General features: G+C 45.1%; 1 protein-coding gene across 2 annotated transcripts in view; it reads left to right on the top strand.

Annotated features, from left to right (window-relative positions):
* Positions 1 to 13,188, top strand: part of LY86 (lymphocyte antigen 86) — a 72,867-nt gene that overhangs the window by 48,170 nt on the left and 11,509 nt on the right. The window contains exons 4-5 of one of the 2 annotated variants that reach the window (XM_055321880.1): positions 5,519 to 5,571; positions 9,549 to 9,959. In XM_055321880.1, coding sequence (XP_055177855.1) covers positions 5,519 to 5,571; positions 9,549 to 9,632 — 137 coding nt within the window. In that variant the 3' untranslated portion in view covers positions 9,633 to 9,959. Of the gene's footprint in view, positions 1 to 5,518; positions 5,572 to 9,548; positions 9,960 to 13,188 lie in introns of those variants that run through there. The other variant, XM_055321881.1, reaches the window with a different exon arrangement.

Here is a 13,188-nt window from a genome sequence, read left to right as displayed (position 1 = left end):
CTGTATCTTTGGGGTAAATACTCAGTAGTGCAATTGCTGGTCATAGGATAGCTCTATTTTCAACTTTTTGAGGAATCTCTATACTGTTTTCCAGTGTAAGGCTGCCCTGATTTCAAAACTGGCAAGGGATGTGGCCAGGACACCAGAAGAATCTGCAGGTGGGACCCAGTCCGGCCTCAGTCTGCAGAGTCTGGCCCTGTGGAGCTGGATTTATGCTCCAACCCACCCACTTGGCCAGTCAGCCTATGCAACTGCACGCAGGAACTCAGATCACTTCCGAGGTGGTACAGGCATACTCACCACACTGAAGTCCTCTGGTGGCCAGCCCTCAGGAGAGACATAAAGAATGCATACACAGGCTCTGGAAAATAGAAATGCCCAGGAGATGGAGAAGCTGACAAAGTTGAACACACACACACACACACACACACACACACACACATAAATATTTGGGCCTGGGCCTAGCCTGGAGCTACCTGCCCACACTGCCTGGAATCCATCCATTGAAACCAAGTTGAAACCTCAAGGCTTTCAGGCCCACGGGGAGTCTGTCTGCAGTCACACTACCCCCAGAGGCAGGGCACACTCCTCTAAGTCCCCACACAGGCAAGCTCATTATGTATTTAAATAAGTGCCCTAACCGGCAACTAGCTCAGTGCCCTGTGGGACCAGGAAGCATTTTCTACACCCTGCAGGGTCAGAGGCTGAAAAAAAGCAGAGCTAAAATCAGGAAAGAGATGAGCAACAATGCCCAGGCCTTTGCCATCTGCCAGACTTGGGTGTCTTAAAGGAAATGCCCAGAGGCAGGGAGATGACTGAAGAGTATATTTAGAGCTCACTAAAATGAAGTAATGTGCTCACTCCCTCTCACTCCAGAGATGAGGCTCTTGGTCTGCTTGGAACACTCTCCCTATTCCATCTTCACTGTGGGACCACTGCCTGGGTCCTCCTAGTTCAACACAGCTCTCAAAGAGCCCCCTCAATTGGGCCTGGCAGGCAGGAAAAAGGCTCAAAGCTGAGAAAATAAATAAATGATCATTTTTTAAAACTTTGTTCTGAATATACTAATTGGCCTATTTATGATAAATTATAACTCTCAGTATTTTTACACTGTTGAGCACCCTCATAGTGCTTAAATATTGATGACATTTTTGTAATAAATTTGGAAGACTGGAGGCAATTGCAGTAAGATACTCGGAAGGGCTAGGAAATGGAGAGAATGCTTCCTCAGAACCCACGCATTCAGGGGGCACCTCCGGACTGGCATCCGCGCTGCTCCCCAGAGGATAAAAGGCTGTAAGAGCAGGAAGGCAGCCCTGAGTCTCACCTCCATCTAATCCAAAACCTTTGGGGACCTTTTATTTCCACATTTTAAAAATCAATTTCCTTTCTGTAAAAGACATTATGTGCCAACCACACAAAGATCTGGGTCAAAACAAAGCCAATTCGCAGAAATGACTTCATGTGTTCAGAACCGGGGAGGTGGATTTCTTTAATCCACAGCACACTAAAAACTGATAAAGATTTCAAATGGAAGAAAGGAAGGAGTGGGTACAGATATACTGGGGCTCTTTTTATAGTACTGGAGTGTGAGAATGTTAATTAAAGGAATCTCAGAATCAGGGAGGATCTAAGAATGGAAGGGGCGAGAATTTAATTTTAGGTGTTATTTCATTAGGTTAAAAAAAATGAAGAAGAAGAAGATAGTTTCATGAGCTACCTGAAGCAGTTCTCAGGAGCTTCATAGACCCCTCCTCCAAAAGGTCCAACTGAAACTGTAAAGTATAAGAGACAGATTGAATGAAAACCTCTCTGCCCACTAAAGAACCTCTTCATTTGAAACAAATTCGCAAATCTTGGAGCATAAAATGAGCATAGTAGAATGTTAGATATCATTCTAATGCTATTCTTCAAAGAGCTATCCTCATCCATTTTTTTAAAACAAAAGACACCAGTAGAACCTACCAGCTGTTGCCTCTGCTCAAAGGTTCCAAAACCTAGACCTGATATGTTCCTCAGCATCCAAGTGGGTCTTCATTACATTAGCCTTCTTCCCATCCACTGGATAATAATACAACTAATAACTACTGGCTCTGCCCTGACTGGGGATGCCACTATTTTCAGCAAGTTTGCATATAGCCCTCTGGTCCTCTCAATGCACTGCAGGAGAGACATTCCCATTTCTATCTTGCAAATGCAGAAATTGAGTTGCAGGATGGACACTCGGCTGGTGAATGGAGAGCTGGGTCATAAACTCAGGTCTTTCTGCTTCCAACGTCAAGGCATTTGCGCTATGCCAGCTTAGAACAATCAGTAGAAGCATGAAGCAGGGGGAAAATGTGCCCAAGGGAACCCACCCACACCCGACATGCACAGACACACTCCCCATTCTTGGGTTCTGCTCCTGAGCCACACTGTGTCCCATACCTTGATGGCCAGCGTGAGTGATTTTGACTGGTTCGTGCCCATAGCATTCAATAGCCCTTGAGTTGTGAGCATCAGAAATCCATTCCTTCCAACGAAAGCAAGGGGATTTTCTGAAAGGCTATCTGAGAGTCACAGAAGCTGCAGCACCACACAGAAAGTGAACAGCCCTAGATACTGATAAGTTGAAATAAAACAAGCCATCTCTTGCCAGAATAGATTGGCCCTGGGTCTCTGTCTTCCTGCTCAAATTGTTCTGGCTTCGGTCAGAGAATATCCACTGGAGAAGACAGAATTTCCTCAAAAGGAATGGTATACTGGTAGCTGGGCCACTGCCTTGCACAGCTCCAGGGGCCACCACTCACATAGATTATAACATGAATGGTATGCCCTTGGGTGGTGCAGCACTCCAGCACTCCAGCTGAACCCCAGGCAGCCCCCTCTGAACTCTCTGCACTTGTTAGGTACACTGCCCGTGGGATGCCTGGGTGGCTCAGCGGTTTAGCGCAACCCTCAGCCCAGGGCATTATCCTGGAGTCCAGGGATCGAGTCCCTCATCGGGCCCCCTGAATGGAGCCTGCTTCTCTCTCTGCCTATGTCTCTGGTTCTCTCTGTGTGTGTCTCATAAATAAATAAATAAATAAATAAATAAATAAATAAATACATAAATACATAAAATATTTTAAAAAAATACATTGCCTGCATACACCACTCACTTACACAGTTAACTTTCTGTATAGCTAGTCACTGGATCTTTCCCAGTGGCACTGGAAGATTCTTAAGGATAAGATCCAGAACTTCAACATGTCTCTTTTTAAAATCACGTCATACAGAAGAATATCTTTGCATTAAACTTTTGCTTCTATCCACAACCAAATATATATTTCCTTTCAAAAATAAATGGATCATTTAGTGCAATGAAATAGGGACGTTGTCCATCTGGCATCCACCATGTTTGCACATTATCCTTGCAAAGTATGAGAAATTGACCATGGGAAGGAAGGATAGATATGTTGGGGGCATGAGCATTTAACAGAAGCCAAAGGCCATGCTAAGGATGGGTCTCCTGGTTAGAAGTTGAGGTTCAGATTGCCTGAAGAGGCCTTTTTCAAAACAGGTTACTGTCACACCCTTGACATGATTCCATGTGGGCAGCTGCTCACTTACTAGCCATGCTGTCCCTGGTCCAAAGGTCCTTTTCATGGAGAGAGTATGGTCAGTCAGTCTCCAAATATTTCTTGAGCAGTGGTTAGATATCAGGAGCTATGTGAGGCAGGAAGTCACTGTACCTTTAAAAGAGCTCAATACTTAATGCCATCAATAAACCAATAAGCATTTATTCAGCTCCATCATCCTCTACCATCCCTCCACCCTCATCACCAGATTGCCACTCCCATGGCTCATTCCCTGCTCCAGGATCTTGTGTCAGCATAACCCAGGCCCAGAGCTTTCCAGCAGGGAGAGGATCCCAGTAGCAGGAGCAGGAATGAAGTTGGTTGGCAAACCCACATCCTGGCTCTGGATCTGCTCATTCTACAACCCCTATAAGAACCCTATATTGCACCCTGCTGTGTGCTAGACTTTGCAATGTACTGGGAGCTATGCAAACAAGAAGGCACAGGCTGCTGAAGGAGGCAGCCTGTAAACAAATGATAACAATTCTGGGCGCCCAAGGATTCAAATGGTTTGTGTAATATTCTCATCTACTGTTGTTACCTAGCACCTGGCACAGCACCTGGCCTGTATTGGGAGGATGCTCCATTGGGTGGACTGGTCAGTGATGTATTAATGGCAAACGCTCATTGACCACTCAGGCTCACCATGTCCCAGGTACTGTGGAAAGAGCTTTACTTGCATTAACTCATTTGATGCTCATGACAACTCTGTGAGGTGAATATTATTATAACGCCCACCTCGCTTCCTGATGAGGAAACTGAGGCACAGAAAGATTATGTGACTTGCCCAACTCATAATAAGAAGAGCCAAAATTCAAACCTAGCTTAAACAGTCTGCCCCCAGAGTCTGTGCTCTTAGGCAGTGTGCTTGTAATGTGTCAAATGTACAGGGCCTGGGAGTCACAAAGATGGCAATCACCATATGAGGAGCTGGGCAAGGTTTCGGTACTCAATGTTGGCATGAATGGTCCATCTATCCCCATAATGTCCCAGCGGCTTGACCTCCACTAATGTTTTACAACATTCCACCTCAACCACGACTCCCACATCAACCCTGTGTGTTGTCACCATCAGTAAATGCACCACTTCTGAAATCTCAGTGTCAAGGCTTCTACCCTCTGGCTTCACCATGACCTTCCAGCACACCCATTCTAGGACCTTGATAGCAATGATGGAATCTCCATTCAACTGACTTTGCCAGTGTTTCTATTATCAACCCACTCCGCCTTCATTTACTTCCTTACCCTCCTCAGATTCCATGATCTGTAATCATAAGCTTTCCTGAATCTATTCCCAACAGCCTGGAGTTTCTCTCCTTATCATTCTTGCCCAGTAAAGCTACCCAATCATCTCCCCTCTCCATTCTCATATCAGAGCTACTAAACATTAGGGATGCCTTCGCTGGCCAGCCACCCAACCAAACATGGCATTTCCTAGTTCGTTATTTTAGCAAATTATTTATTCAGTGCTTTCCAGACATTGTTATTAGTGCTTTACATTGACTAACTCTTTGATTCTTCAGAGCTCGAGGAAGTGGACACTGTTATCGTCATTATTATACCCATTCTAAAAAAGGAAACTGAGCCCAAAGGAGAAATGACTATCCAAGATCAAACAGTTATCATAGGCAGTCACAAGATTTCACCCCACGCAGCCTGGTTCCAGCCTGGCTTCTTAACCATGACACCATCTGCCTCTCACACGGCCTGCATGTCTTCTTCTAGCACTTTCTACAACCCAAGTGACTTATTTAGTTATTTACAGGTTGTCAGTGTCCTCCTTAGAACATGAGCAACTGTGTAGATAGAGACCTTCTTTTCCATCACTGGATTCCTAGCGCATAGCAAGCACCGATAATATGAATAAATCATTTTTGTTCATATGATTGAGTAACATTATGTCTGTTTTGTATGTTTCAGAACAGATCTATTATGCCGGTCCCATCAATAATCCTGGACTTGAAATTTTCGAGGTAAGGTCTTGGCTTTCTGTTTTGCCCTGTTACTTAATTATTGTATTGAGCAGTTTCTTAGAGGAGGAGAGGTGGAGGAAGGAATTAAATTTGCCATCACTAAGAAAACCCTTCTTTTCCATTTGCCATCACTAAGAAAACCCTTCTTCAATAAAGCCATTACCTCATGGTGGCCACTTAAACACTGATTTTCCCATTTTAGTATTTAATATTTTATGTCCCGCTGGATTCTCAGGGAACCTCTGGGCAAACAGCTCCCACAGAGGAGGATGCTCATGTCCCGTCCTGTAGGATTGTTGTGTCTGTGAGGACTACATGGGACTGCCAGGGTGTGGGCTGTCGATGAGGCTGGCTCATCGGAGAAAGGAGGCAACACACACAACTATGAAGGCTTAACAGCACCCAGGTTCCAGCCTTGCACTATTATTCACGGGCTTCCACCATGTGCATAAAATGCCACCATCCTGAGTATTCAAGGGCAAGGCTCACAGCTAAGAGTTGAGTTTTCCACTAATTCCTTCTACGCAAAATAATATGACCTTAGTAAATGGCTGAATTCAAGGAGCTCTGGCATAAGCAATACAAGCATTTTCAATCTGCTACCCCTGAGAAAATCTCATAGGTCATCATAAAAGGAATCACAAAGATGTAATACATTGATATATATCAATATATCTCAGTTTTCAAAAAAAAAAAAAAAACCATGTGACTCTGGAAATGAGTCTCCTTCTGCAAAGAGAATTTGTTTAATTTTGTTTCATTTCTTGTGTGTGTGTGTGTGTGTGTGTGTGTGTGTGTCTGTGTCTGTGTCTGTGAGTTTCCTTTCTATCCAAGCCTCTGGGTTCCTCAGGTGCAAGCCCTTGTGTTTCTAGAACATTCTCTAGTGTTTCTCTTGCAGATGGGAAGTATCCAGCTACACCTTCCCCCTCTGGGGTTCTCCAGCGTCTTCCCTGCAGGCCTTCCAGTAAAATATTAGTCTTGCAAACTCCCTTCATTTCCAGGATGTGGTGCCGAAATTCTCCCAGTTAATTTTTTCTTTAAGTCTTGCTATTTGAATTTTTCTCCTTCCCCACATTCCTTCTGAATCCATCATCCTCCCCTCCCACTGGAAATTGACTTAAAATCTGATTGATTTTCATCTTGCCTTATTGGATTTTTTTTTAAAAGCAGTGCTTTTTAGGAGTTGCTATGAAATATAAGGGAAAAGAATTTCTTAAAGGCACAAAATCCCTTTGAAAGAAAAGTTTCATAGAAATGGGGGGGGGGGAGCTTTATTCCATTCCTCTAGGATGCTTGGGTGAGTGCAGGACCTGCATTCTTTTCAACCAGTGATGGTGCTCTGCGATGTTGCCCAGCTTGAGGGCAAAGCCAGGTTCAGGCATCCCGGCCATGGGCATGGTTGCTTAAGCATCCCCTGGTCCTCTTCGGTTGGTCCTCCTACCTCGTCTCCATCTGTGATTTCAACCTAGGAAGCAGAAACCTGGCCAGGTCTGACTATGCCCAAACTATTGACACCTGGCCAGAATCGACAGGGGACATAACCCAAGTGGGATGCATGCAACCTGTCACGTATGCAGCGGAGGCAGCTGCTGGCCTTAATCTCAACATGAGCTCCCACGCTGGCTGAGGACCAGCTGCAGCCAGCCCAGGCTTCCCTGGCTGACAGCCAGCCAGCAAGGCTCAGAGACTTTGCTTCCTAATATGGGACAGAGACAGTGTGAAGTCTTCTGGTTTTAAAAGACCTGCCCCGGATCCCCTCCTCCCATCAAATCCCCCAGAGATGGGCTCTGTGCTAATTCCATCCTTGCTTGGCTGGAAACTTTTCCACTCAGTAGTCAATCTTCAGTGTCTTGGTGTGACTTTCTTTTTAGCACAGCCAGTCCCTTGGCCCCAACCGAAGTCCTGCCTGGAGCCCTGCATCTCTATGACTGCTGTTTTCTGAATTAGAATTTAGAGATCCTTTGGGCTTCCAAAGTGCTGGACAACAATTTGTAGGTACAGCCTAATCTGTGTAAGTGCCAAGGATACAACTATAAATTCCTGACTCACAAATTCAGCGCTCTCCTCAACAGCAGAGAGGCTGCCGCCGTGTGTCCCTTGTCCCTCCTCCACCCCTCTCATCCTCCTAGCTAGTCCCTCCACCTGACTGCAGGTGAACACAGTTGCCCAAATACTCTTGCCTCCTAAACCAGAGTATGCATATCTTGTACGTATGCAGGTTTGTATGCATGTACGCAATGTAGGTACGGAATTCATAATCTAGAGACCTTCCTGCAAATAACATATTTTCTTAGGCTTCTAAAGCAATAATGAAAAATTCATTAGGTTTTTAGTAATTTTGTAGGGTGTGTGCCTCAAGGCACATGGACCCCGAAAGTGAAGAAGGTGATGATGAAGGGGACATAGGGGGTGCACGTTTGAACTCTATCCTTCATCCTGCTTTGGTTCCTTCCGTTCCTAGACTCCTGAAATCAGAGCTGCTCACGTCTGGGCCATCAGCCTCACAGGAGCCTCTGCTACCACAGATCCTCAAGCTCAACGGTGCCCTAGGGAGCACTCTGAGCACCCGTCTCACCCCAGCTACCGTCCAGAGTGCAGCCTGGCTCTGCCAAATGCAGTTTTCATTGCTGGGGAACCCGCTCGCTCCTGGGCCTCTACTAATTGGTAGAAAGTCATTCTTCTCTCACAAAAACTGCCTCTCATGCAACCTCCATCCAGTGGTCTGATTTATTCCTTCCCTCTGGCTTATACAGATTAAACCCCTTTTCTTCTTTGGGTGACAGGCCCTTCAAAGATGTGCCAGGAATCTCTTGAGATCCTTCCGTCTTGGGCTCTTTGCCTGCTTACCACACCTCCCACCGCTCAGAGCATCTCTCTCCAGACTGGTGAACCCACAGGCATGTCACCCCCACCCCACATGGCCTCTGAGGGCTGGGGCAGGGCTTTGGCACTGAACAAACACATAGGTTTTTCTGCAATTTCCCATTCAGCCCAACCACTAACCACAGACGGAGAGAGTCCTCTGTGGAGTGTTGTTGCCAGAAATGAACTCTACAATGTGGCAATACTTTTTCTGATAGAGCATTTCGGTTTCTTGTTTCAGCAGAGGTCTTGTCCGTCTCAGCAAATGACACTTTATCCTTCCAGTTGCTCGGGCCAGAATCTCCGGTGTCACCCTCAGCCCCTTCCTTTCTCTGCCACCCACATGAGTTTCCTTGGCAAATCATTATTGGCTCTTCCTTCAACCTCCATCCAGAATCTTATCCCTCTCCTCATCTCTGCACCTACTGCAGTCAGGGTGGTCTCCTACCTGGTCTCAAGTGCTTCCACTCTCGGCCCCTACAGCCTCTTTTCAGTGGGCGGCCAGAAGGATCGTAGTCACATGTACGTGTCATCAGGTCATTCCCCTGGGGAAAGTGCTCTCATGACTTGTGTCCCTTTCAGAGTGGAAGCCAGCGTCCTCACCATGGCCCGTGAGGCCATCACTGTCTCATGTCCTTTCTCTCCTCCTGTGGTTCTCTCTCCCTGTAGCCCCATGGGCATCCTCAGTCTTCCTCAAACACAGGGTGCCATCCCTCAGAGCAGCTGGTGTGCTCCCCATCTTCTTCAGGTCTTTGCCCAAAGGCCACCTCTGTAACAGGGACTGACTTGACCAGCCTAGTTGAAACTGCCAACCAGCATTAGACCAGCCCCACCCAGCCCTGCAGGGCCCAGCCCTGTGGCCCCTCCCCTCCCCTCCCCTGTTCTGTTTCTGGCATCAGCATATGCACAGCGCACATCCTGAAGTATCGTGTGCATTGTCTGGCTGCCCCAATGAGCTCATGTAAGCTCCACGAAGTGAGTTTGCTTTGCCTGGTTCTGCTTTATCTCCAGTGTCTAAAACAATGCTGCACATAGAAGGTGTTCGATGACCACCTGTTGAATGATCGATTGCTTTGTGGGCCACACATCTCATGCTTTCCCTGTGTCCCCTCCAGGGAGAATACCAGGTTTTGCTGGAACTGTATAATGAAAACCGCTCCACTGTGGCCTGTGCCAATGCCACCGTCATTTGCTCCTGAACAGCTGAAACTTGGGGCACCCTGTGTCTGGTGGGAACCGAGAGCTGCTCCAGCTGAACCTGCTCTGTAAGAAAAACCAGGTGATCACAGAGAGGCTCACCAGGGGTGCAGATGCAGAGTTTAGCCCCAGGACCAGATGTCCCCAGAGTCCACAGGTGTATATTCTTCTAAGGCATGTCCTGGTAGCCACAACGCCATCCAGCGGGCCCATCCTCCTCCAGATGGCTCACCTGCTCCTCGGCTCCTCGGAAGCCCTTCCCCAGTCACCCAGAATAAAGAATGCTGGCCCACAGTTGTTCCTCATGGTTTGTTCAAAGGCTCTTAGGGAAATATGGTAGTTAAAATGTAATTTCCTCCAGACAGGGTGCCAGGTGCTGGTGCAGCTTAAGTAGTTCTGAGGGATTCGGGAGGATGGCCGCCTGGCTGGAATCAGAGTGCTGGCGAAATGTGCCCCTCATCCTCCTCCTTCTCCTGAGCAAGATCCAGGCCCTTTTGCTCCAAGAGCTGAGGAGCCAATAAAACCCTACAAAGGAGTGGCATCTAAGTCCTGCTTGACCAAGCCTCATTATATCATCATCCCCGAAGCATGGCTGTCCCTCACTCAGCATGCCGTGGCTCTCATTAATTCTCGGGGAGTGCCAGCTGAACACGTAAGTCCCAGGCCCTGTGCTCAGCACCAAGACTACTCCAGGAAGCAAAGCAGACAGCGCTGAGCTCACGGTCCCCTGAAATATTAAAAAGCCATGTCAATCACTGGACACCTTCATTTGCATACAGAAACACCTTCAGTGCCTCTATAAGCTTGCAGGTGGCTGTCCGTTGTCAGAGCCAGTCTGGCAACACTGTCTTTTTCTGTCCCAGGATGTCCAGAATCGCACGGGGGGCTGCACAGCCCTGACGTCATCCCTCCTCCCCATCCCAATCGTTGTAGTGTCCGTGGGCCCAACATCTGGCCCTCTTGCTCCTCCTGGGGGACTGGGGTCAGGTGACTAGGTTGGCTTTATCATTTGCAGGTCTCTATTATCCATAAAAGTGCCACTGTGTTAGCAATTAAAAGGGGAAAAATCCAGAGTTTGAAAATATTCATTGCTATTAATTACCATCAGTACATAAGTAAACTACCCAGAATAGCAGGCTGTAAATGTCTGGTGAATTAAAACTTTCAAACCAGCATCTGAAGATTTTGGGGTTATGGGGAAACAAAATGATAGCAGTGCCATTACCTACACCCATTAATGTTCGAGAAAGAAGGCATAGTGTGGTTATGCCCGGCCGGGGAGCAGACCTCTGAACACATACGAGGGTGATCCTGTTATGCAGACAAACAGCAGAATGAATTTCTGATCCTTTGCCATTCCCTCTAGTGAGACATTCCCCTACTCCCTTTCCCGTGAGTATCCTCACGTGCAGCAAAGGCCGTGCAGAGGTTCCAAGTGCTCATTCGTTCCGACAGCTCAGGACAGCAGCCACAGCCTCCCAGAGGCAGGGACAAGGGATAGGAAATAAGCTTACTTTTTATTCTCCAATTCATCTGTTCCCTTCCCCTTCCTGTTCTTTGTCATCTTCTTGCAGTTCATTGACAATATGTGTACATATGTGCATGTGTGCATGCGTGTGTGTGTGTGTGTGAAAGAGAGAAACGGAGAAAGAGGTTCAAACCTATGGGTTTGGGTTAAGCAGGGATTTCCACGCACAGGGCTGGCCCGAGCCATGACTGAGTACACACAGTACCCAGCAGCTGCACTCAAGGATTGATTTGAGAGGAAAAGAAAGTGTTTCTCTGTCCCAAGGTGTGTTTGTCCTTAATGTCCCATCATGGGCCTTAAATTTCACTATGAGTCTCACTCCTGCAAGTTGAGAATGTTTTTCACTGGCTCCATCCGTCTTGGCAGGAGAAATGCCAGAATCATTCCTGCTACGTGACACTCTGGCAAACACAGTAAAAGAAGATGAAGTTTGGAGCGGCCATCCGGGGAAGGAGAGGCGGGGAAGGGGAGGCAGGGCTGGACACCTCCGGGCGGGGCGGCTTGGCAGGCCAAGTGCGGTGGGTGCATGACAACTTAGATTATGTCTCATTTTCTCATAAGGAGAGTTGCTGCTGTTTCAAAATCACTATAAAATATTCTAGACATTTCTCCTCAATAGATTTCCCTTAAAAACAAAAACAAAAAAAACCAACTCCGTTTGATTCGAGATGATGCTATGTTCCCAAAAATCTCCTGTGGAAATCAGACAGCTCCAGTCATTTGGGCATCCATAGTCCTCTCCTTATTTTTTTAAATATTTTATTTATTTATGAGAGAGATTGAGAGAGAGAGAGGAAGAGACACAGGCAGAGGGAAAAGCAGGCTCCATGAAGGGAGCCCGACGTGGGACTCGATCCTGGGTCTCCAGGATCAGGCTCTGGGCCAAAGGGGGCACTAAACCACTGAGCTACCCAGGGATCCCCCCTCTCCTTATATTGTAGAGGAAACTCCCTGTATCTACATGTACAGTTAACCCTTGAACAACACGGACATTAAAGGCATCAAGCCCTCGTTCAACTGAAAATGCACGTATGACTTTTGACTCTAAAAACCTAACTACAAAAATAAATAAATAAATAAATAAATAAATAAATAAATAAATAAATAAATACATACATACATACTTAACTAAGAGTCTACTGTTGACCAGAAGCCTTTCCAATCACACAGTCAGCTAACACGCATTTTTCATGTTCTATTTATGAAATATTGTTTCTTACAGTAAAGTAAGCTAGAGAAAAGAAAATGTGAAGAAAACATAAGGAAGAGGGAATACATTTACAATACTGCACTGTATTGAAAAACGTCAGCATGTAAGTGGACCCTCACAGTTCAAACCCATGTTGTTCGATGGTTAATTGTGTGTGTGGATGTGTCTGTGTGTATTGTTCCAGGGTCTATATATATATATAAAATATATATATATATATAAAATATATATAAATCTTATATAAATATAAAATATATATAAATCTTATATAAATATAAAATATATATAAATATAAAACATATATAAATATAAAATAATATATATAAATTTATGTAAATTATATCAATATAATACAAATTTATATATTATATAAATATAGTCATATTTATATTTATATTATATTTTAAATATAATATATAATATATAATATATAATATAATATATGATTATTATATATAATATATTTATATTATATATTATACTATATTTATATTATATTGTATAAATGTATATATTATATAAATATTTATACAAATATATATTTTATACATATAACTTTATGTTTATATAAATATAAATTTAAATTTTATATATATATATATATATATATATATATATATATATATATATATGAAGGAAATACCAGTGCCCAAGCCCAAGACTAGATAGGGCCCAGGCAGAAAGCTAAAGATTGACTTGGGCAGTGTGATCACATCAGTTAAAATGTTTGGGCGTAAGGAACAGACCGTCAACCGACATTCCACATACAGGGACCTCCTTGACCTCTGTGATTGCTGAGCTCCCAGACATCTCTGGCATC

Source organism: Nyctereutes procyonoides, unplaced genomic scaffold, assembly GCF_905146905.1.
Source record: "Nyctereutes procyonoides isolate TBG_1078 unplaced genomic scaffold, NYPRO_anot_genome, whole genome shotgun sequence".
NCBI lineage: Eukaryota > Metazoa > Chordata > Mammalia > Carnivora > Canidae > Nyctereutes > Nyctereutes procyonoides.
Note: the sequence above shows the minus strand (reverse complement) of the source record. Positions and strands in the feature narration are given on the sequence as shown.